Source organism: Perca flavescens, chromosome 9, assembly GCF_004354835.1.
Source record: "Perca flavescens isolate YP-PL-M2 chromosome 9, PFLA_1.0, whole genome shotgun sequence".
Classification (NCBI taxonomy): domain Eukaryota; kingdom Metazoa; phylum Chordata; class Actinopteri; order Perciformes; family Percidae; genus Perca; species Perca flavescens.
This window is the reverse complement of record NC_041339.1, coordinates 18,856,799-18,882,794: the sequence shown is the minus strand read 5'-3', so window position 1 is coordinate 18,882,794 and position 25,996 is coordinate 18,856,799. Positions and strand designations below refer to the sequence as shown.

General features: G+C 40.3%; 1 protein-coding gene across 1 annotated transcript in view; it reads right to left on the bottom strand.

Annotated features, from left to right (window-relative positions):
• The window catches only part of LOC114561648 (myosin IXB), a 64,208-nt gene that overhangs the window by 15,425 nt on the left and 22,787 nt on the right, over nt 1-25,996 (bottom strand). The window contains exons 5-18 of the mRNA XM_028587717.1: nt 13,030-13,124; nt 8,341-8,403; nt 6,826-6,925; nt 5,946-6,046; nt 5,436-5,565; nt 5,249-5,338; nt 4,802-4,918; nt 4,454-4,588; nt 3,831-3,952; nt 3,544-3,685; nt 3,202-3,397; nt 2,544-2,619; nt 1,942-2,034; nt 176-289 (exon numbers count right to left, since the gene is read on the bottom strand). Coding sequence (XP_028443518.1) covers nt 176-289; nt 1,942-2,034; nt 2,544-2,619; nt 3,202-3,397; nt 3,544-3,685; nt 3,831-3,952; nt 4,454-4,588; nt 4,802-4,918; nt 5,249-5,338; nt 5,436-5,565; nt 5,946-6,046; nt 6,826-6,925; nt 8,341-8,403; nt 13,030-13,124 — 1,574 coding nt within the window. The remainder of the gene's footprint in view (nt 1-175; nt 290-1,941; nt 2,035-2,543; nt 2,620-3,201; nt 3,398-3,543; nt 3,686-3,830; nt 3,953-4,453; nt 4,589-4,801; nt 4,919-5,248; nt 5,339-5,435; nt 5,566-5,945; nt 6,047-6,825; nt 6,926-8,340; nt 8,404-13,029; nt 13,125-25,996) is intronic.

Sequence of the window (25,996 nt, the reverse complement as noted above, 5' to 3'; positions counted from 1 at the left end):
ACATGTGACAGATATAACTGTATCGCTGGTTGCGCTAAACTGGTCAATGAGCTAAACATGGTTGGTCAAAATGAGTTAAGAAAAATCTACATTGCTCTGGGGGGTGAAAAAAAAGCTTTTAATAGGAGCCAACTAGAATGGACTGCTCTGGCGCCAGGTCTGTCTGCAGACTCACTGGAGGACGTGTCGAGGGAAGCGGAGGCGACCCCAGGACTGCAGCAGCTTTCGAGGGTCCTCACCATCCAACGGCAAGTTCTTAATGGAGCTGATGATCTCTGCATGCATGTCTCTGATCACATTACATCATACAAACATCCAGTGTGGAAAGGGAGGGGGAGTAATGGGAGCAGGAGAAGGGAGGGTAAAAAGATGAAAAAAACGACAAAACGAGGAAGGAAAGGAGAAAAAAAAGAAGGAAAAAACGTAATGTGGGGTGTGATCAAACACCACTGTAAGGACACCTTAGAAGAAAACACACCACCGCAGTTAGTAAATACAAGAACACACACACCGCAGAATAGCTGGGGGTCTGATATCAAGAGGAACTTCATGCTCTGCTCATCCATGAAGAATAACCTACAAAATGTATTTTCCCACTATTCATGTGTACGTACATGAAAACCACAAGACACGCTAGACCGCCCAACCATGCTGCCATATCCCTTTTTAGAAGAGAAAAAGACACACACACACACACACACACACACACACACACACACACACACACACACACACACACACACACACACACACACACACACACACACACACACACACACACACACACACACACACACACACACACACACACACACACACAAAGAGCGATTGGTGCACATATGGGTTGTTTTTACACCCATATCCCTGCCACTGTGGTAGTTAACATGCAGAGCTGCGCTGACGTTCAGTGTGCTTGGCCGTCTGTTTCCATGCTGGGGTTGTTACTGGCTGTGTGACTGTAAGTTGTTGTTGTTGTTACTGGTGAGGCTTTTGGATTTGTGGTCCTTTAGTTGGGGCTGGTGTTACAGTGAACACTGGGCCTGGTGAGGTTAATATGGAATCTTTTCTGTGTCCCAGAGCTAGTCCATGCAATACTTCTCTATACTTACCAGGACTGACCATGAAAACAGAGGACAGGCAGTGAAGGAATGGGTAACATATACAGCAAATGAGTCACAGTGAATCTGACCTCTACACCTCGGTGTTTGCAGATCTGGAAGGGGCTGGATGATTTAATAATGGCAACAATGTGCTGGGAAGTTCAGGTACTGCTCTGTAACAACAAAACCCCGTATACCCGTAATTTTAGATCTGAAAGCAGGGAGGTACAAGGTCAAGATTCAGAGGGCCCAATAATAAAATACATACTCTTCATGGTTTTGTTCCATTCTGAGAAAGCTCCCCCCAATAACTGGTGTCTATTTGACTCGGGACCTCTGTACAGCACTGAATACTTGTGTGCTTCCAAAGCTCCACAGTTGATGTAAGTAATCTGGATGGCTAATCAGAGTAGGCCAGTACAAACACCTTCCTGTGGTCTATAGCAAAAATAATAAACGTGAGGAAGAGGGAGATTATCACAGCTACAGTAAAAGATGGGGAGTACAGTAAGGGAAGAGAGGGAATGCAAGGTAAAGGGCAACTTTGTCGTACTGTGTTATATTGGTGTACTGAACTTCCTTCTCTGCTTTCATATTTAAAGAAACAGAAATTTGAAACATTTCACAAGCTGGACCTTCTGTGATAAAACCCATGTGATACTTTAGTTTGGATTCAATTATATTAAATAGCTACAAAAAAAGATTCTGATGTTTTATTTTTAGATGGGAGCAAACTCAGAAAATGGAGAAAACTGGTATATATTACCCCAAACCAAATACATTTCCTTCCTGCTTGGCCTCATTTCTTCATTCCTTTCTTATGTCCACCAAATTCACTTACTTCTTACTCTCATAGCTAGCAAAGATGTCTTCAAAGGCCTCTAGAGGGCACTCCTCTGAGTGATCAAAGTAGAAATCGAGCATAGAAGCTCGTCTGTGGAGGGGAAAGGAGAGAACCGCACACAGTGACATCACCAAGAGGTGGAGAGGATATGGGTGACTGACAAGAGGTGAAGGAGGATTCATCTGTCAGGGTGACGTCAAAAGCTGTGATTTTGTCGGTTACAGTAAATTACAGACATTGTCCTTCCTCATCACATCCAGTACCAAAGGATAAATGTGGAGGTCCACAGTTCACCAACCATTTGAAACATTTCCTTTGCCTTCAAAAAGGAGCATCAAACAGGAAATATGTTGCTATGCAGTTTTTAAGTGGGGGAGAGGATGCAGCTTCATGAAGGCTGTATGTTATATTGATCCTATTTAAAATAACCAGTCTGAGTGAGTAATGAAAGCAAAGTAACTGAGTTATTAATCACAAAGTAAACCAGAGGTAACATAGCAGACAGATTCCTCCAGAGGAAACATACCTGACAGTTAGAACACCTGTCCAAACCCAACAAAAAATTCTTGGTTTTATATTCAATCATGTTCATTACTTACTTGTACATTCTGTCTATTGGGGCATTGGATCGCTGAAGCTCTCCTAAAGGAGTTCTGGAGATTGGACGGACAACACCTAAAACAAAAAAAAACACAATTCATACGTATTATTAATGAGTAAAAGAATGTATTTATCATTAATAGCCTTTAAGTAGATTAAAATATGATCTGAGTCCCATGACTGCAGCAATATTTTTTAAACCTTATTTATTCTTGTTAATCCACATATAAAGGCTCCTACGTCAATGGGCTATGCCTGATGGCACCAAAATAGTAAAAATAATTTTGAAAATATCAAAATCTCCAGAAGCCTCACATTTCTCCATATTCCTCTATGTGTTGACCTGAGAGGCTAATTACAGGGCAGAAAAACTGCAGCACTCTGAAGTTGTGGTATAAGCTGCACAAGTGAAGTGATGGCAGCTAGTGTGAGACACTTTTGTAAATGTACTGTAATCTATTTACCTATAATGAAAACACTGTACTTTTGTGTCTCATCAATACTACCTTTAATACTGACTGCTAAAGAATATTAGTCTTTGTTTAGCATTAGCATAATTCCGATAGTCAGCAAGCTATTAACTACAAAAACAAAAAAGAATGCTGAGAAAGAATTATTTCACCCAGATGGGCTGGCCCTGTTACACCAATAATGTACCTGAAGTTTTGGTGGCCCAGGAGCGGCCCGCTTCGTTAAAAGCAGCAATGCCTCTGATGGTGGCGCGCAAGATGCCCCATCGAAACATGGCCACTGGGTCCATGCCGATAAGCTGCCGCACATATGCACGGTCGCTACTCCGCAACAACGCCACAATGTCTGGACGCATGTGGTCTGTGTTCTTCTCCCGGAAATCCTGGTGAGGTCAAATATACCAAGAAGATTAAAAACTGCGCCATCAACACACAAACAAATGGTCTCAGTCATATCTATTATACATCTAGTATTATTTAAACCTTTTTGCTTTCGTTACCTGAAATCTTCTCAGTCTGTCCTCCTTACCTTGATTTGATATTTGACTTTCCCAGCAAAGTGTCGAATGACGAATGCAGGCTCCATGACTGGTGTGGGGACAAAGTATTTGTTCCCCTGGTGCTGCTGCTTGAATTTGGCTAGTAATGTCTCATCTGTGGCGTGGGGAAAGCTGAGAGAAGGAGAGGGACACGAGGGATGAATAGAAACAGCGACAAATTAATAGACAGCTTCAACTGAATCAAAACAAACCTCATTCCTAATCCCAGCCATGAGACATGAATGAAACCGTGTGAATCATCTGTAGCTGTTCTTACTTGCTCTCCTCATCCAGCAGGTAGAGCAGGCCAGTGGGCTTCTTGCTGATGAGATGGATACAGCCCACATTGTCTGTGTAGTCAATGTTGTGCCAGGTGATTCCCTCTGCTTGGTACTCCTCCTGGTTGAGGCAGGACAGAACATTTTGATGAACAAGCTCATTGGTGAAATCAAGTCATGTTAGGATGTTTGCCCATTTTACTGTTGATTTTCTTATCTGAAATATTTAACCTTTTGGTCTCAAATGTTAAAAAAAAATTACAAATACTAATAACAGATGTAATTATTATAGTGTGTATGCTAAAATATGCAGCAGTTACTGTTTTCCCCAGTTTGACTTAATAACTAAATATTTTAAACAACAAATTTAACTTTGTATTCCTGTTGTCACCGGGCTCTGAAGGATAAGATAAACTAGCGTGAACGGCATGTAACTTTTTCTCCCTTCAGAGAGCAAATGTTTGGATGAGTCACCTTTTAAGTAGTCATTATTATAAACACAGAGCAGAAGAAGAGAGTCCTAAGTTTGAATCACAGGGGAGCAAATCCACTGATGGTGCGTTGTTTGGTGCGTCATGTAAAAAGATTTGGAAGGAGGCATAACAAAAACGAGACCACTCACCTGCTCCAGATTGAAGATGTGATGGTTGAAATAATACTGCAGCTGCTCGTTTGCATAGTTGATGCAGAACTGCTCGAAGCTGTTGGTCTCAAAGTCCTCAAAGCCAAAAATGTCCAGGACACCGATGGACAAACACTGGGAAATAGGACGAACCAAACACTAGTGAGGAGCAGGAAGGGGAATGCATACCAACCATCATCTCAAAAATAATATTTATAGCATTTAATGATGTAGAGTGTTTTTCCGTCAGTGTTGTCATCAAAATAAAGTTCCTTCAGGTATGTCAGCAGAGGAAAACTCTAATTTTCACTATTTGTGTGTGTGAGTGTGTGTGCGTTTGTGTCTTACTGGAACAGATTCCTCCATATCTTTCTTGTTAAGCAGTGCATGATTGATGCGTAGGACGATCCAGTCAAACAAGGCGCTGTACAGAGATTTGGCCATGGAGTCTCTGGCTGTGATAGCCTGATGACAGAAAGAGGGGATGAAGCATATTGTGAGGCAAACTTCAATAAGCTTAACAGAACAGAAGCAAAAGTGTTGTTTCATAGTGCGCTTTGGAATCATACTATATTACAACAAAAGTCTGACAGAGGCCAAACAGAGAAAAGGAGAACATGAAAAGTTGAACATTATACGCTGACAATAAGAAGAGATCTACTGTAGGTGTGGTATCAATAAAGAAGCAGAAAGGCATAAGGAAGAAACAGACACACAAGGCCACCAATTAGTGTGCAGTTGGACACTATTGTAGTAATGACAGGTTGCAGAGATGTTTTTGTGGGTGGTGCCTACCTCAGAGTGGCTGTAAGGGAGGATCAGCTTGTCGTTGACGGTCACCGTTTTCCTCTTTGTCAGCGCCTCAACCAGCAGCTCCTCTTTAACCTGAGAGGGAAATCCACACAGGTTCATGCTGCTGACAGTCACAGACAACTCGCCAGACACAGTGAAGTATGGAGTTGCACAGAAACAAACACGTTACCTTCAGCAAGTCAGAGAGTGTAGCCAGGACCTCTGGTGGTCCCACGTCCAACCCCTCGTCTCTGCCGGTCGACTTCCTCATGTAGGTCACGTTCCCCAGATACAAGATGGCCGAAAGCACAGAAAAGATCCTGCAACACAGGCACAAAAATTGTGTAAGATGGAAGCAAGAGTGACAATGGAGATATATGACAAATGCGGGAACAATGTTACACATAGAAATACTGTATCGGGCTAGACACTGTTTCTAATAAACTGCTACATTAGCTAATTAGATGCAGCTATTGTTGTGCTGTTGGTGCTCTAAACAGTTTCTTTGCTGTAATTTATATTTTTGGTAATGTGACTCAATGCTCAGACCAAAATAATCTCCGTTTCCAGGACTGAGTGGAAAAATGCTTCAGGATGGATTTTCAACAGTATCCCTTCAAATGTCTGGAAGAACATTATGTTTCTTTCCTGCATTACACTCAATATATCAAACATGTTGATATATTCATGATTCACTTACTGCTTCTTGGTGGCGGGAAGGAAGCCAACCATCTCCATTGCCTGCTGCAGCCTTTCAAAATCATGACGCAGGTCTTCTTCATCTTCTATCTTAAAGTTTTGCTACAGAGAAAATACATACAGTTAGTAGGGGTGTATACAGATGAGAAGAAGAAAGCAAAAACACAAAATGTACAAACAAAAAGGTGAAACAAAGAGGTCAATGAAAAGGAGCAAGAGAAGAAAGACTTAGTCATTAACATGCAGTGCACATGTGCGAAGTGAGCTGGCAGTGTTTAGAGCGGCTTAAAAGCTTGACAGTCATTCATTAATACAGGGTCCACTCACAGTGAATTACACTGTTATCTTAAATGTCAAATCCCACACAACAACGGGTTAGGGCTGGGCGATATAGAGAAAATCAAATATCACGATATTCTTGACAAAATACCTCAATGTCGATATTACGACAATATTGTAGGGTTGACTATTGGTGCTTTGACAAAATGTCATTCATACAATGAGATTTTTGATAAATAATCACCAGAAATTACTTAATGACTTAGTGGGCAAAGGTAAATAATAGAACAGCTAGAACAGTCTGGTAAGTTCAGAAAATTACATAATTTTACCATAATGCAGCCTGTAAAAACCACATTACAATATCCAAAATCTAAGACGTTATCAAGTCTCATATCGCGACATCGATATAACGTCGATATGTTGGCCAGCCCTACGGGTTATAGTTCATTAACACAATTGGAGGGTTATTCACTGGGGTTGAGTAGACTAAAAAGAGTAGAATGGCAGTGAAAGAAGTGACAAATCAATATGTTTGCCGTTTATATCAATTGGATAGACAAACTGCTGGATGTGATGGGGAAAGGGGAGCAGTACTGTACCTGCTTGAGGTAAAAGTAGTCTTCAGGCGGCAGCAGCTTGAACTCCTTCCTCTCCTCCTCTGAAGCTCCCAACAACAGGTAGTAAAACACGTGGTAGTTCCTTGAGAAACAACACACATCATTCTTGAAGTCTGTACTACACACAAACTGTACTCACACTAAGTTATTACTGCAAGAAAATTATCTTTAAACTGATAGTCAAAAAGGATGCAATTATTTTTAGATGCAGCCATCATTTGTTTGTTTTATTATGTGGTGAGCAGTTATCGGTGGATATGAGCTCGATGTTTACAGGCACAAAAAAGGGGGTGATAAAGTTCTGGTGATAAACCAAGAGTCAACACATTGTAAAAACCTAACAGAAAAAAAGACAATGTCTGGAGCTCAATGATATCAGTTTTCCACTCATGCTATCAGTGGGCAGGTAGGTAGATAGTCGACAAAGCTTTGTTGTAAAAGCACACAGGAGTAATGAGTTTCCACACTTATCAGGAAGAAATAATTACATCATACAGTCGAGTCACTCCCTGACTAGATAGGCAAGATGCACTGTAGACAGCAACTGTAGGCTAGGTGATTAACAGTACAATGTCCAGACAGTTAGCAGCCTGAAGGTTATGAGGCGGGCTTGTCAATAGGTGACTTACATTTTCCAAAACTAGCTGGTAAAATCTGGACAGGAAACGTGAATGTGTAACACTCTTCCCAATTACAACAGCTACAGTGTGTGTTTATATACAAGGCCTCAACTGCTTCAGCTGAGCTGCTCGTGGCTATAGCTTTGCGGTGTCTACAGTCAATATGGAAACAAACATTCTTATTAAAGTCAGGTTTTTTATTGGCTTCATTAATGTAACAGTTTAAACTGAGGGTAATAAAAATATGTCTCTTTGTTTGACTCATTCATCAGTAATATATATCACTGCAAATGAAATGAAAGTGGAGGATTTGCTCACTCCCCCACATTTCTAATTTATGAGAAAAGCCCAAATATTTATTTGGACATTAGTCACACAAGTCGCAACAGACCCATGGTCTAGTCGGTAGTGAATGTCCCAGTGAGTAACAAAGGCTTGCATGACTTGAAGGAAGAGTGAGCGATGACATGGTGAGGGAGGACAGGAAAGTGATATTTTTTCCTTATGCTTGTATAGCAATAGTTCATTCTCAACTGACACAAACCATAGGTCACTAAGTCCTACTAAGTGTCCACACTGTCCACTTTGATATCAGTGGGTAATGTTATTCAGTTCACTATGGACACATAGCTAATGCTAGTATTAACGTGTTCATAATAAAGCATTTAGGTGGCTAATAACTCAATCTAGACTCTAGAGTGTCTAGGCATATGTGAGTACATGTATGTGTAAGTGTTTCAGCAGATAAACCACTAAAGTCAAAGACCAAAGACTGAAGCTGAACTTCATATCCAACCATCAGAGGCTTCCCATGTTTGTACAGAGGACCCCATTAGGGTCAGTGGGGGTTAAAAGTTAAGACCCTCTCCCTCCTCACCTCTCGTTCTTCTCTCTGGAAACCAGACGAGACTTCTCCAGCAGATACTTCTCTACCACAGCCCTGTAAGACAGAGAGGAGAGGGAGGGGGGAGTGGAAGAGGACAACAAAAAAGGGTAAGAAGAAAGACAAAGAAGATGAATAACTTAACACTAAAGGTCAGTAAGCTCTGTCCGTGTGTGTGTGTGTGGGTGTGTGTGTGTGTGTGTGTGCGTGCGTGTGTGTGTGTGTGTGTGTGTGTGTGTGTGTGTGTGTGTTTTTCAGGTCATATGTGAAAGTGGGCTGGCAATAAAAAATGAGGGGAGGAGCAGAAAGGGAAGGACAGATGGTCAGAACATTCAAAGAGTGAACAAAGCCTTCAGATACGATCAGATGTATTGTAGCACATCACATAGCAACACACACACGACCACAGACAGACAGCTTCTTTTTTATTTTTATTTTATTTTGTATACTATAGATTGAAAGAGGAGACTGGAAGGCTACTGCGGGGGTAGAGGTATGCTTTCAGACCACTGCAGTCATGAAATATGCACTGAAAGCAGTGGTATTTACCCACTCCACCAGGCCAAGGCCATAAAGTTGTCTAAATCAAATTTTATAAGGGTTGTTTTTTTCTATGTCCAGGCAAAAACAACACTGAGCTAAGAATAGAGCTGTTCTGTGAGAAACATAGTTGTGTCAATCTGCTAAAACTGCAGCCACAACTATAGACTCATTAACTGAGACCAAGTACATACATCTACTACATAGATCCACTAGTTTGAGTTGTATATTTCTCAGAATAGTATGCACTGCAGTACTGCAATGTACTTTTATAGATATAACAAATGCTGGGGTGTGATTTGTTGTAGGTGTCATGAAAAGTCACACCCGCAAATACTATCTGACTAATTTACAGTGGGTACATTTTTACCACGCAAGTTTTAGATGTATATGTATAAATATGTATCAGATGTTTTGGACAACACAGAGCCTTGCGCCGCATACTGAGTAACTGACAGGAATTCACATTAGGCTGTCCCTACCCTGACACACTGATGTCTGTCTGATAAATGCCCCTTGAACCAGTTCTAGGCGTCACATCAACAGTGACAAAGGCTTTTGAAACATCTATGAATTCATACATACAGAATCAGGCTATGTAAGATTTTACTGTTTGATGCTGCTTCTTGAAAAACCTAAGCAGAAGTCCCCCAAACTAGGCATCTGAACTTGTGGTAAGTGTGTATATATGTATATATATCTATATATGTGAATGTGAATGTGATAGCTTCCTAAAAGTTAGAATGAGCTCATGTCTGTCCATATAAGCTGATCTAATGGAGAACACTACATGCAAGGGCAGACTGGCCATCTGGCATAATGGGCACTTTCCCGGGGGCAGACGTGCTTTTTGGGCCGACCGCTGACACTTTTTTTTATTTATAGTTTTTGTCCGGCCCATGAACCGGCCCATAAAAGTGGTAGGCCTAGATCGGCGGACAATTGTTTTTTCAATTGACACGGGGCTGGCCCAAAACACTTTAGTCAAAAATATCACATAGGCTAGGTTTTTTTTTTCCTGACAGATGCGGCCCATGAAACACGTAGCTCAGCGGCCCATTGGTTGTTTTCTTAATTGACACTGGACTGGCCCAATCATATCTTTAAACAGCACCCTCTCTGGGATTTCTGCCTGAATGCAGTTTCAGTGTGCATCTGCCAGGCTACAATAGTGATAGAGATCATGGAGAAGAAATGCAAAGGAGGTGCAGAGAAGCTGCGTGAGAAAAAGAAACGGGCCCTTCAGGCAGACGCTGCCAAATGTGTCAAATTGACAGACATGTTTTCGGCAATAGCAGGACCTTCATCAGCTCCCGTGGCTGATGATAGTGGTGCTGGTGTCGGTGTCGGCGGCAGTGGCATGCACAGTGAGGAGGAGACTCAGGAGGAGAGGGACAGAGATGAGGGAGTGAGGGTAGAACCTACGGTAAGCAGAACTCCCTTTAAAACACTTTGCCCCTTGATAAAACTGAGCCAAAAACAAGTGGTGGACAAACTGTTGATGATAACACTACAACCAGTGATGGGAGTAACACGTTGCAAAAGTAACGCAATTCCAGTATGTAATGTATTCCCTTTTGCTGTAACGCAGTAATATAACGCATTATTAATAAAATGTTGGTGATATTATACCCGTTACAATCTCAGTAACACAAGTTACGACGCATTTTAACCCGACATTTAGTGGAGTTTTATTTTTAAGAATTCACCAACACCGCGAAACATTTCGGTGGTTGAAATGACTGCAGAGACTGATACATTTTTACGCTGCGTTGAAGCGAGCTGTCCCGCCACTGTTCCCGTGGTCAGAGCCAGAACCAGACGGTAACTGACAACATCTGTGTCCTGTCAGTGACGACAGCAATGTGACTGAGCAACTGACATGTCAGGAATTGATGTTTAGTCTTGCTACACGTAATATCATTACATTTTATCAGCGGTGGAAAGTAACCATACCGTAGGCTACTTTGATTCAATTGTAAGGTGCTTTTAATTGAGTATTTTCATTTTCTCCTACTTATTAGGCTACTTATAGTCCACCACAGTTCAGAGTCAAGTAGGCTATTGTACGATTTACTTAACTATTTATTTTACAGCTTTAGTTACTTTGCAGATTCAGATTAATAATTCAAAATAATATGAATAAATTATGATGTATATAGTGGATAAAGATGAGATTTTGTTGATCCCGTGGTGAAATTCACAAGCAACCTGCCAAGACATACTTCCGCTTTTATTTTGGTGAAAGTAACTCAAAAGTAACGCAAAAGTAGTAGTAATATTATAATATAACTAATTACCCTCAAATGACAGTAAATAGTAATCAATAATGTATTACATTTTGGAAGTAACTTGCCCAACACTGATGAGGAGTATACCGTTTTATTGTATTAATAAATGGCACTTTTTTGAAATATTTAATGTGTCAACTCACTGTTTCTTGCTTACATGGCGTTGGTAGTTTTAAGGAGTAGGAGTTGGAATACATACATATTCAGGGGAGCGCAAGGACGGGTGGTATTTGTGATCTTATGTGGTGGGCCAGTCTGGGCCAAAATGCCAGGGCTGATTTTTGGTCTCAGTCCGTCCCTGACTACATGTGTGCAGGAATGTTAACAGAAGCCTCTTTGCAGCAAAGTAAAACCAACAGACATACTGGCTATACAGTATTCAGTATCAGTCAGCATATACCGAAGAGTAAGAGTAAGTTTCACAACACATATACATACAAAAACATACATACAGTACATGTTCATGCTGTGACATCTTTCACTGACACACCACCTCCTTTTTACACCTCTGCTACAGTGTTTATTTTCATTGTTATGCTCTCTGTTAGATCCCAGTGAGGAAGGATTAGCTGGACAGAAACCCACAGAGAGAGAGAGAAAGCGAGAGAGAGAGAGAGAGAGAGAGAGAGAGAGAGAGAGAGAGAGAGAGCGCACAAAACCATCCTGTCTGTCAGTTAGTCAGTCTGCTCAGAAAGCAGAGGAGGGCAGAACAGCAGCCTTCCCTTTGTTAATCTCCTCTATTGACTGTCTGAATGGCTGCCACTGGAGATGGAGAGATAGACAGGCAGCCTTTGTTAGGATGTGATGGTCCTCTGAGTCCAATACTTTACTGATGTGAAGCATAAGGCTACACCAGCATGTACAGTGATGGTAAACTCTGGAAGGTGTTTTAGGTTGACTATATTCATAGTTTTCAGCATGTCCTTGTCTAAGTGGGTTCACTTTGTACCAAAGAAAAGCATCAGCCAGCTAAAATCAACTCTACTGATTGGATTACAGACCCTTCTCAGGGTAAGCAATTCAATAAAGCATGATGAGACCTGGTGCCATAAGGGGATTATCAGGTTGGGGATGCCCACTTAATATGGAGCTGAGCAGCTGTCACCACAGGCATTTACAGTTCAAATAAAATTCTATTTCTAGTACGAAACATTTGCATACACACCAGTGTTAGAAATCTCATCATGTCAGCCCTTAGTCTGAGTGATGTACCAAATATTCTCTGCAGCCCTTCAGAATTTGACTCTTAGTATAGCATAACATGTTGTCTTTTTAAGACACTGTATTGAGCAGCTGTTCCCCTCTCCTAATGAGGAAATGAGGAAGTGAGTGACAGCTGACCAGACTTTGATACAGCTCCTAACCAGAGACTGACTGCTGAGAAAAAGGAAGAACATGTTGGTGGTTGAAAGTTTCAGTCTACACACACAATGCACAGAAGGGGATTCACATGACCAGCCATAAAAAGAGCAAAGAGGAAGATAAAAGTCTATGGAGAGGTGGAAGACCCCGTAGATGAGCTACAGGAAGAGGATACAGAACACAGAAACAATCGTTTACATGTCCCAGTATGTTGTTGCACTGCAGATTAAGGCAGCGTGGCTTTGTGGGAGGCCTTTTTGAGAGTGGTTGGTCGCAGGACACACATGCGCACACACACACACACACACACACACACACACACACACACACACACACACACACACACACACACACACACACACACACACACACACACACACACACACACACACACACACACACACACACACACACACACACACACACACACACACACACACACACACACACACACACACACACACACACACACACACACTTAATTACTCACCCTCTGACCACTCCACTCTCCAGGTAATTCACCTGAATAAATTTACCAAAGCGGCTGGAGTTGTTGTTGTGGGCGGTTTTGGCGTTTCCAAAGGCCTGGCAGAGACAACAGGACAACAGAGACAAAAATACAGGGTAAGTTTCAGGGTATGAAGTCAAAAGCATGCAGTGCATTCCCAAATCGGCCAACAACTTCTGAAGGTTAATGCAACATCCCTGTGGTTGTGTTTCTTCTATATTTGTCTTTGTCTTTTCATCAAATGAGCCGAAGACATAACTGGTTTATTATCTGAAAGACGACAACATTTCAACGCAGAGGGAGACAGGATGGCAGCATGTAATTTTGGACCAGAGAGTTGTGTCTTGGAGACCATGTTAGGCTTGATTTTAAGATTTTATGTCTTGACTGTTAAAAACACACTGGCCGATTTTTTTGTAGTAGCACCCACTAGTCCCCCCCAAAATTTTACAATCTCTTCCTGCACATTGTTTTGATGTTTTGAAACTCAACTGTGACCTCTGTTGAGTTTCGAAACTTATATGGAGGCGCTATTGGGTGCAACACAATCTAGCACATGTATCAGCCATAGACAGTAAAATAAATGGACCAATAGATCGTTGCTCGGGACGGAGACCAGTGAAGGCTGTTAGAAGCACTTTTCCAGTGATAGCTGAGCGTTACTGCGCAGCCTCCAACTGAGCTTGAAGAAGTAAATGTGACGTGAGCAACCTGTCTGAAAGTTATAAGTCTTCTGGTAGCTGTGCCAAGAGAAATCTCAATCATTCCCAATCTTGCAGAGACGGAGAGCGTAGGTATATGTAAGGAGATAACATACGCACAGGCTAATTATTGCTAACTAAAATGCTATTTAACATTAGTAATTAAACTTAAACAGCTAATGTAAGTCGAAACTCCTCCTGTACTATACGGTAATTCCTCTACTATGCGACAGTAAGTCGCTTGGTTATGACACAATCGTTAGCCTATTTTTTACAAAAATGTCTGCTACGAAGCCATAACGTGAGGTACAAGGTAATGGAGCCTTTTATACATTGTCGTGTTTCTTTAGAAATAAACAATGGACAAATAAAGTCTTTAAACGCTTCAGATGTGAAGTTATTTGCTGTCAAAGTGGCGCCAAAATGAATGGCAGTCAATGGAATGCTAACGGCGGGTGAGTGCTTGTTAGCATCAAAATTGTGCCATAGGAGGTACGCGTTGTGGAGAGAACTCTCACTGAAGTCACCAACAACAATTATAACAAATCACCATGACAAAGAAACTAGATGGAGTCAAGGGGTTAAAACTTGTTTTTAAACAGCAGCTGAGATGGCAGAAGGGGGTGGAACTGTGTGTGTGTGTGTGTGTGTGTGTGTGTGTGTGTGTGTGTGTGTGTGTGTGTGTGTGTGTGTGTGTGTGTAAAAAAGAGAGAGAGCATGGGTCAGTGATGATAAATGAGGTTGGGACAGCAGTTAGCGGTGTCAGTGACAGAAAGAGGACCATGGTTTCTCTCCGGGCTTTAAACTAATGCTAAGCCAGCCGGGGGTACACAGAGCCTAGCTACCAGGCCTCACTGAGGGGCCCCGTTAACTGCATTGATACGGTAAAGGTAAAAGTACTCTTTTCTCTTCATGATGCACATGCTCACATGGTTACAGATACACACACACACACACAAACAAAACAAAAGGCCACCACAGGGGAAGTTAACTCATTGCATGTTAAATAGGAGCCACATTGTTTCTTCCAAAGCAGTTGCAGTGTGAATTTGATACAGTGGTGTTGAGGCTGATTGGACTCTCTCTCACACACACACACACACACACACACACACACACACACACACACACACACACACACACACACACACACACACACACACACACACACACACACACACACACACACACACACACACACACACACACACACACACAGATTTCTTAGGATGACCTATTTCATTTCTGCTGCTTAAGCAGACTGCAAGTTTTGCATTAGCTCTTTTCTAAAACTTTTCCTACCCTTTTACACCAGTATAATTTTGCACCGACTTTCATTTTTTCAGTGCACTAAAACGCGAATTTGAATTAGTTTTAAAACCTGAGGGAAGTATGAGGCAAGAGTTGTTGCTTGTTCATGGATGTTGAAAGAGATACTCAGTTGTCTCTTGTCCGTGACCAGAATTATTAATCTTCAGTTTAACCTGGACTTGCTCAGACAAGACTCCTATCCACCCACTAACTGGGCTCGCTTTCTTTTTGTCTTTATGCATTTGTGGTTGTGTTCTGATGCCAAAAAAATTATGTGTAAAATTATTTATTCAGGTGTTGCCTGTTTTTACAAAGTACAATGCCATCACTTCTGTTCCAGGGTTGAGGGTCAGTAAGTGTGTTTTGGCACGGATACTCCAGAGTGTCTCACTGCTCAATGCTGCCCACTGTCCACAGTACTCATCTACTCACAGTACTCCCACTCCACAAACCTTGCAACCAAGAGCACAAATCCCTGGGAAATATCTGCAAAGCCCAGGCTGCTGCACCATGGAGGGAATGAAAAACATGTCACTTCATCATTTGAATTCGAACTTGTCTGTGAGCAGCTGATGTGATTGGCTGGGAGGCTTGCAGGTATGGGGAAGCGGACTGACGGCTTTTCAAAACGTGTCCATGAAAAGGTCTAATTTGCATTCTTACGTAATAGGGGTTGCTCTCAAGGAGCTAATGGAAGAAAAAGAAAAAAGAGGAAAGGGAGAGTGAAAAGTATAAAAAGAGAGAGAGAGAGACAGAAAGCAGAAGTGCTCCGCAATCTGCAGTGTGTACATATTGTGGGTATGCATATCCAGTGATCATTTCGTACAATGCTGTCTTTACTGATTCTTCTCTGTGGTGAGTCGGTTTCACTGGCAGCCCGCTCCTTTGTACGTTTCCACTTTAACAGAGCCAGACCTATCCAAATGAAGTCTCACATCCTGATTTAACAGACACACACAGACACACACACACAAACCAAACTAGGGTAGTGTCTCTAAAACTGTGCAGTTTATTAGTTGTTTGTCTCAACAAGCGAGTGGGGCAAAAATTATTTTTATAAAACTTGCAAACAAAGAAATCTGTGTAAGAAAACAATCTGATGTTTGTAGTCACTCTTAGAAGTCTTTTCTATGTCAATCTGAGAGCATTAAAGGTTTGAGTATTTTTTTTTTTTTTTTTTTTTTACATCATTTTAATATGCCTACAAAACATTTTTGTAATCAGTAAAAACCTACAGCTGGCGCTTGGGTACTAGACATTATTGCTATGACACTGAGGCACTGCTGCATCCTTTAAAGTTTAGCTGCTCAAAAGAGCTTCAGTTTAACGTTTCCACGGGCGCTGCCAAGGCCCTGACACTGACACCTCACTACAGCATGGATACACTCACAAAGGGAGTCTAAATAGTCCAACCGTCACAAAGAGAGTTCCCACATTCACAGAGGGCAACGGCAGGCGCTCATGCAAACATTCATCATACCTCTAGGTGGACATGCTCCCTCACTCACTAGTTTAGCCTCAGACACTTTAGACCCACAGCTATATCAATCATGTTCTTTAAGCCCAACTCAAGTTTATATAGTCTTCAATTACAGGTTAAGCCAGAGACACAAGCAGCAAGGTAATGAACTATATAGTTACTGGTATCTGCAATACTGAGATAAAACACCAATGGTACTTAGTGATAAAAATAATCACTTTGTTGTTGTCCTGATTGTGAAAAATGCTTTGGTAAAATCACATGATGTTGGCAGTGATTGAATGCAACAACGTCTCTACACAGTTCCTCCTCTATCTTGACCTTGCTTGAAGCCGCCACTATATCCCACCAACTAACTACACTTAAATGCCCTCAAGCTTAACTCAACTGAATTCTCAACAAAGAACTTGTACTTTGACATACAATAACGGCGTCAATAGCCCTTAGAGGGGCTGGTTGGTAGGTAGGTAGGTAGGTAGGTAGGTAGATAGATAGGTAGATAGGTAGATAGATAGAACTTTATTGTCCGTGTACGCGGAAATTTGTCTTGCAATACAAGCTCCAACAATCACCACACAACAACCTAAAAACAAAAGCTAAAAACATAGAGACGTCAATAAAACATAGATACTTCATTAATATGAGGGGGGGGTCCTGCCCTACAAGAGTGGTCTTAAATAGCCATAAATATATAGATAAAGGTAAAAATAGATAAAAGTAAAAATAGCTTTCCTGTGTTGATTCAGCAGAGATATTGACCGAGGATTTATATTTGTTTGGTACTTAGATTTAATAATGCTTTTCTCTGTTATAAAGATTATCATTTGTATTTAACATTTTTGTGTTATGGAACAGTACTTGGACTATTTTTAGCTGCAGCCCTAAATGAATTACAGATTTAGATATAGAAGACACTAAACAATGACAAAGACAAGAATTCTGACACCATAAAGCTTGTATAAAAAATATCAGATGACAAGTTATCACATGATAGCTACACAGCAGTAAATCAACTATAGTGGAAAACAAACTGACTTGTGTTGTTGCCAGCATAGTGGAAATAAAGGGGTGGTAGTGGTGTTTGGGAGACAAAAAAACCTAATAGCTTCAGTGGTTGGTTGATTGTACAGCAATAGATGACTGTTAATATTAGCAAAGGTTGGAAAACAGATCAGGCACTTTCATGCCATAACTTTAAGATAAAAGCTATGCTTTGCATCACTGGGATCAACAGAATAATATAAATGCCTGATGGAGAAGGACTAACTCTGAAGTATATTAAGCAAGCAACATGAGTAGGGATCGACCGATATGGATTTTTTTAGTGCAGATACCGATCTTTTTTTTCATCAGCCTTAGCCGATGACCGATAAGGGCCACCGATTTTCTTGAGCCAATATTTGGAGCCGATACTGCTTTTGCTCCCTCAATTTACACCATAAAAATGTAAACCCTGCCACACTGGATTTGTTTTCTGAATCTGCTCTGCCATTTCTTTAAAAATAATAACAAAAACACATATCAGTGTCACTTCTGCAATCATCTTACATTCATATCACCCAAATGATGTGTGCAATGTGCATCATATGTATGGGTGCACTGCGTATGGTTAACTGTGCAAGGGTAAAAGGCTTTCATCAACATCTACAACACAGCCTTGATGATGCATTGCTTGCTGACATATTATAAGACAGATATAATCAGGTCATCACAAAATGTCCTTTGTCAACACATTTAAATAATTTAAGAAAACAATAAACATGAAAAGTAGCCACTGAAATAAAGTGCTTGATTTGTAATTTAAGACTGCCATGGTGCTAGTGGTGGAGGGGCAGCGCATGGTCTGCACGTGAACTGCAGCGTCTCCAGCAACACAGAGCTACTTGTAAACGCCTGTCTGTAAATAATGCAGGGAAAAGAAATATCAGCAAACGCAGCAGCCGCGTATTGGCCGATGCCGATACACGTAAAAATGCAAATATCGGCCCGATATATCAGCCGGCCGATAAAATCGGTCTATCACTAAACATGAGACAAATCTCCAAAGAGAAAAATCCTCTGTGCCTAAATTTATGTTTTATTTTAACCATAAATGTTTATATTTTAGGATCTAAAGGGGGATTTTTAAGTCTAACAAACAACAGTTGACGCAAACAGAATAAACACAGAAAGCTATGAGGGAGTCATTCTGCTCAGTACATATCAAAATCCATATGGAGCCACTGGAGAATACAGCATACTTTATGTATTAACCTAGTGCAAGAATTTCAGCAATCCTCATATTTAAGGCGTATTTAGTTTGAACATCACAGACCACAAAGTCATTTCAACATCAAGAGTATACATCATGCTTGGTGTCACAACTGATAAATGACTCGACTATTGAACATAAAGCTGCAATATGTAATGTCAACATGACCTATGCAACTATAAACTAATATACTCAGTCAAATTATAACTTCTCTGCAGCATTAAACTTTTACCCATATCTCTGTTAAGCCTTTTCAACCAAAGGAGAATCTTAACCTCTTGTTTTCTGTAACCCATACTATTTACCCAATTCTCTTACTTGTTGGCCCATATTTGTATTGCACTGTTACAGTACAATAAGCCCCATTTGTGACCTTGGTACTCCATGTTACTCTGCGACTCGGTCACATAGAATTCTAAGGGCAAACCAAATGACAAACATAATTATTTCGCCTGTTACGTTAGGTAGCAGTTTGCATCTTTAAAAAGGTATTCTTGTGATCTCACCATTGTTCATTCAAGTTAGTCTGGGATGAGAGCATTTTTCCTCAGACAAAACCAACATTTAAATCCAGTTTCATTAGTCTAAATTATTTGGTCAACCCCCTGTATGCATACATAACAAGTATGTATGCATCTCATTTGTCACAAACTGAAATGTTTCCGTTATATTTCAAAACTTTATTTCAATAAGATGTTAAACTTGAAGACAAGGTCAAGTAATGAAGATGTCAAGAGGTAAGAGGTTGAAATAGATAGAACAAGTTTCCGAACACAAGTTTTGCTCCTCTTGTGGTCTGGTGTTTTACCAAATTGGAGCCATTTCAAGCAGCTCCACCCATGTATAGATGGGTACCACATCAAACCTTAGCTTGTGGTGTGGTCACAGTACCATGAATAGAGCTTGAAGTGGCCTGCAGCATGCTGCTACATGTAAGCTGTATTTGCCTTTAAGGAACAGCTATTCTACTCTTCAATATGAGTCTGAATGGTATGATTACAGTAATGCCCTTGTATACTCTGTGTGTGTGTGTACTCTGTGTGTGTGTGTGTGTGTGTGTGTGTGTGTGTGTGTGTGTGTGTGTGTGTGAGAGAAATGAATGACACGTGTGCATGACACAGTCAGTAATGCCAGCTTTTCCCAGACTCATACACAATGCCACCCAGCCTGACCAAATATAGCTGAGGAATAAAGGGGTGCAACCCATAACTAAGAGAGAAATGGCTCAGCAGACAGAATGGCCAGCTACTCCTCTGCACTTCCTGAACAACAATACAATACTTTGGTATAGCCACACCCCTCAAGGCCCGAAGCTAGCTAAGCAACTACTGCCGTTACTTCCCATGTCGTAGCTGCTTCCTGTTAAAAAAAGGGTTCCGGATGATAGGAACTTCCTGTCTGAAGTTGTGAGACAAGAGTGGCATGGAGGAGGCTGGGGACTTAGAGGAATCTGTAACAAGTAGGAGGTTAGACTTCAGTTAAAGGTTATATAGCTGATGTGGAGATGATTTTCTCCTCACTAACTAATTCTGTTTTTAGAAGATTTTTTTTGGTTTTGAAAAAAAGGCTGATCTTCATCATACATTACATCAAAAGAGTTGATGTTAAAAGAGAGATGTTAATGTATGAGCAAGAAACCCAGGTGTTGTCAAAAGACTTCTGATCAAACAGCTTTTTTGTCCATTTTGGGTTTTTTTATCTTTCGAGAACCTTGAAAGTTTGAGTCAAGCTTTTACTATTTGACTGGTAATATGCTACGTTCTGATGATGAAATCATTTTATTTAAAATGCTGCAGTACTAAAGTTGCATTGCTCAACCTTTTCAGGCCTGTAACCCCATTAAGTGCCTCATAACTTAGGCAATTGCAGAGTTTATTTTTAACCCCATGTGGTTTATTATTTTCCAAAAATATTTTTTACCTACATATCATGACAATATGTGTCTCTGTTAACAGTGTCCTGATAAATACACTGGGACAAGAAACATGTATACTTCCTTATAATTAACACATACTGTAACTTCAATATATTGCCTGAAATGTGTCAGCCAATTCTCTGCAACAAAGTTGACATTTAGAGTAAATAGTCTTCAAAGCCTGACCAAAGAAAAAAGGGACACGAAAAGAACACGTAACAGAGGACAAACCAGTTGGACCAGTTCACAAGTGACATACTTCTTCAGAGCTGGCGAGCTGTTCTACAGGCAGAAGCCTTATTTGTTTAAACAGAAAGTATTAAGGACAATCTCTCCTTTACCTGCATTATTTTCAAGACAAAGAAGGGGCATTTATAGAATAGAAAGAAATGGTACAGTGAACAAAAAGTAGGAAAGCAGCTTTCCTACATGGTTTCAACACAGCACAAAGCCAGTCCAGCACCATAAACGATGATCTCATCTCTTCAAAATGTTGTGAACCAGGCCATAAGACCTCCCCTATAGCACACACACACACACACACACACACACACACACACACACACACACACACACACACACACACACACACACACACACACACACACACACACACACACACACACACACACACACACACTCCACCACTGTAACCTGATCAGTGCCCAGGACAAAGAAAAATAAACAAATAAAAGTAAAAATGCCTCCATTTTGGTATGTATCTATAAATAGCATTCTACACTCCAAATATAAGGCCTTGGCTGGAACTTGTTAGGAAGGAACCTCAAGAGGTATACTATATGTGTGGAGAGAAACAGCAGGGAACATCATTTTAGAGGAGCTTCCTCTGTAAAGGGACTTTTGTTTCATGTCAGCCATCTTATGGTTATGTTGCTAAAGCTGACAGGTGTTGTCAAAACAGTATCTTTTTCACATAAACTTAGTACATAATAGTGTGGAAAAAGCATTTATTGTAACTGCCTCCACTTAAGCTTAACTATTTTGTTTGAAATACAAATTTCAATGCAAAAACACTGCCAGGGGCAATGTACAGATGTTCAACAGCCAAAATTATTTGCTCTTAGATGGAATCCAACCTCCACTTACTCCACAGACCAGGCTAGTAAGGACCAAACCCGTCTCCCTGTCTGCCCCTGGAACCACAGCTCTGGACCAGGCTCACACGCACTGCATTCTGGGAGTAAACTGCAAAAAGGAAGCCAAAAGGACCAGAATTCTTCTGATGGAGGGGAAAGTCTCTCCAACCCCTCCCCCTTTCTCAATCAGCAGGCCGGAACCAAAGACTGACAGACTGACACACATCAAGGGACCAACGCTGCTTATTTAAATGCATCTGAAAATAGCAGCAGTTCTATGAGTGAAGGCTCCAGTACTGAGTCAGAGGGTCTGGAGACGACAGTGACAGATGATGCATACATACGCTGTGCCTGCAAGTTACTGAGGCTGCCCACCATGTATTCTTGCCATTAAGGCTCAAGCTAATAGCTTGTGGCCAGTTCTGTTTAATATTTATTCTGCTCCATAGTATTGTGTATCCAATAAACTTACTTTCAGAGATTAGGGGTTTTCACTTTTCAGCACTGTTTTGTACTTTGAATAAACCACATTCCACATGCAGCTTTTCTGGCTAAAGGTCTATTTTTAGCCACATTACTTTGAAATAAAACTGAAAAATCTGTAGGAGATTTACTTGCAGATCAGGACTGCAAGTAATTAGTTCCCCACACCAAGGATGACTATTAAAGTGAAACATAGTGCTGGGATTTCTGCCTTACTACATAGTTTTCAGGTGATTGTGCAGACGTGCGGCTTCCCAGTCTGATATTTACTCTGCAGCCTCAGGCAGAACTTCATTTGATCTTTTTTCATCTCTAGTCCTGTCATATATCTCATATCACTAACATACATCCAGATTACATCGCTGACAGGAAGCACTCAAACATAATATGACCTAGGGTCAGGGCTCAAAAAGGTTTTTCCCCAAGGAGCATGTGCTCCTAAGTTGACAAATTTAGGAGCGCATAAAGAATTTTAGGGGCGCAATAAAAATTTATCAAAAATGGTATTTTTCTTTTATAAAAGGAAAACGAGGAGACATTTACAAGCAAAGGGATTTCATTTATTTGAATAGAACAAGTAGCCTAAACTAGGTTTTTGATTATTTCTGCTTCAAACTGTATTTATTTAATATTTATATAATAATTTATACTTTCAACTAGGGCTGAACGATTAATTGCATTTGCGATAATATCGCGATATGTTAAAACGCGATTTCCTAATCGCAAAGGCTGCGATTTGGTCTCGATTTGATGACTCGCGAGAGCAAATCAGTCTGCACTACGCAGAGAAAGCATCAACTTAGCACGCTAACGCAACACCGTACCTTGAGCTGATCTCTGTCATTCAAACAATTCTGAGTTGAAGTTTAAATCTTTTACAGCCAGTTTAATAAAATGAAGGGTTTTGTTCGGGCTCGAGTCCATACATGCAGTTAATGGATACAGGCACGCAGAACAGAAGGCTCGGTTGGCAACGAGCTAGCTCTGATTAGCGGTTAGCTCCGATTAGCGGTTAGCTCCGTTATAAAGATATGAGTGGAGGAGCTGCCACTGTGAGGGGTAACAACCAGACTGATAAATGACGCTCGGGGAGCTTTCACAGCAGCGTGGCCGCGGGGTTTCAACGGTGTTATTAGTACAGTTAATCCCACGGCAAGACCAGCAGCAGCTAACGTAACGATAGCCTCTCTGAGCTAGTGCTAACGTAACGATAGCCTCTCTGAGCTAGTGCAGTGTTGACGGTGTCGGCACACAACTTCACGAGGGGGAGGGGCTGGAGGCAGCTCCTCTCGGTGCATTGTAAAAAAAAATGTGTGTGTGTGTGTGTGTGTGTGTGTGTGTGTGTGTGTGTGTGTGTGTGTGTGTATATATATATATATATATATATATATATATATATATATATATATATATATATATATATATATATATATATATATATATATATATATATATATATATATATATATATATATATATATATATATATATATATATATATATATATATATATATATATATATATATATATATATATATATATATATATATATATATATATATATATATATATATATATATATATATATATATATATATATATATATATATATATATATATATATATATATATATATATATATATATATATATATATATATATATATATATATATATATATATATATATATATATATATATATATATATATATATATATATATATATATGTGTGTGTATATATATATATATATATGTATATATATATATATATATGTATGGGTTTTTACTTATTTAACTGTCTAGTGTGTAATTGTGTGTTGGTCATACTATACAATGTATTATTCAACAAAGAAACAATAAATCAGAAGACAAAGAGCTTAAAAAAATAATCGAATATCGAATCGCAATCGCAATATTTGGGGAAAAAATCGCAATTAGATTATTTTCAAAAATCGTTCAGCCCTACTTTCAACTGCACATGGTTCAAGGTTCATTTATTGTCATCGTACAACTAATGTCCCACTAAATCCAGACAGACCTTTGGAGAATTCACTCCAGTCAGCTAATAGAGTGACTTACACAAGGTAACTGCTATTACTGTTGCTAAATTTTTTACAACACTTATTATAAATACAAAATGTTAAGTGTAATGTTTTCTATTTTAAAATACATTTTCTACTGATCAGTACACTAAATATACTGTAGTGGTGTAACAGACCACTCCCATGGTTCCGCATCCATGTGAAATGTAAAATACAAAGAAATCCAGTTTTACTGTCGCTGTGATGATCAGAGTAAAAACTGCGAGGTAGGACGCAGCGCACAGAGACAAACTGTGGCGCAGGTATTCGTCGTTGCTTCTGGTTTTAGTTAGCCTGACAAGCCAGACGCACATCAAGATGTTGGGTCTGGGAACTCACCATTGGCAGGGCTCAATCCGAGGGGCGGGATAAACGGTTGTCTTTCAAATTCCCTCTGCACTCATAGCCAACCAGAGCAACGCTAGCTTCTGAATCATACCAAAACTTGCAGAGAGTGGGGTCACACATTTTCATGCTACCATGTACACCACACACCATCACATGCACACAACATTATGGTTAATACAACGGAGCCAGAAATGCAGGGCAGTCTAATAGTCCACAGTGCTAAAAATGTCTGTAAAATGTAAAAAAAAATCTTCCAGTGATGGAGGCCTACACTGCAGAGCACAATGTGAGACAACACTCAAGAGTCTTGCTTATAAGAGAGCATAAGAGTGGAAATGATGTGGATGCTGAAAATGACTTCACAATAATAACCCTGCTTGAGGTCTGACCAGGGGTAAATTCTTCCATAAGTGGAGGAGACCCCGTTTCTCATTACAGGGATGAAAAATAAACAAAATGAAGTCAACTCTGTTCTTTGCAACGTAGCTCAGAGATTACCTTACCTTACATGATGCAACCATTTTTTTGTTAAACAATAAAAAAGCTAACAGATGTCTACTTGTCTGCATGTATTTATATGTGCCTCTTTTGTCACCACACACAGAGAGCTGTAGTTTGCAATGAGCTCTGGATATTCAACTGTCTGCAGCATAAAGATACCCTCAGTGGTCTTACAGACTTCAGTCACTGGTGGCTCCCCATACAGTAGCTGTTCTAAATGCATAGTTATTCAAGTTATTCACTTCAAAGTAGCCTGAAAAAACACACACATGCTCAAGTCTAAACTGCTGACAGGACAGTGCAAATAAAAATGGTTTTGATTTGGTTCAGTAACAAATGAATATTAAAATATGCATTTTGAATGCAAATGTATAAGACAGGAAATATGTGTATTCTGGTGGTGAGTTTTGTCTGATTAGCGCCGCCTTTTCCTGTGTATCAGTGAGGCAGTTGCTTACTTGAGTTAATCAGACAACAAACCATGAGACGCTCCGTCTGTTCAGAGTCCATATGACTCGGTTAAAGAGACGGTTGGTCAGTCTGTGTCTGTCTAGAGTCAGGCCTGAACGCGGGGCACCATTATTATCACCCAGCTGGCCTCACGCAAATATTCAACACTGCAGTTTTACAAAGTAGCAAGACAAACTCATTTATTGAGTTTCCATGATTTATTGATAGATATTCTACTACTAACTATCAAATCAGTAACTTAGATACAGCTTTCTGTATCAGTTTGGCTATAGTTTTGGCTCATTCTGTCCGGTCAGCTATTGCAGAGA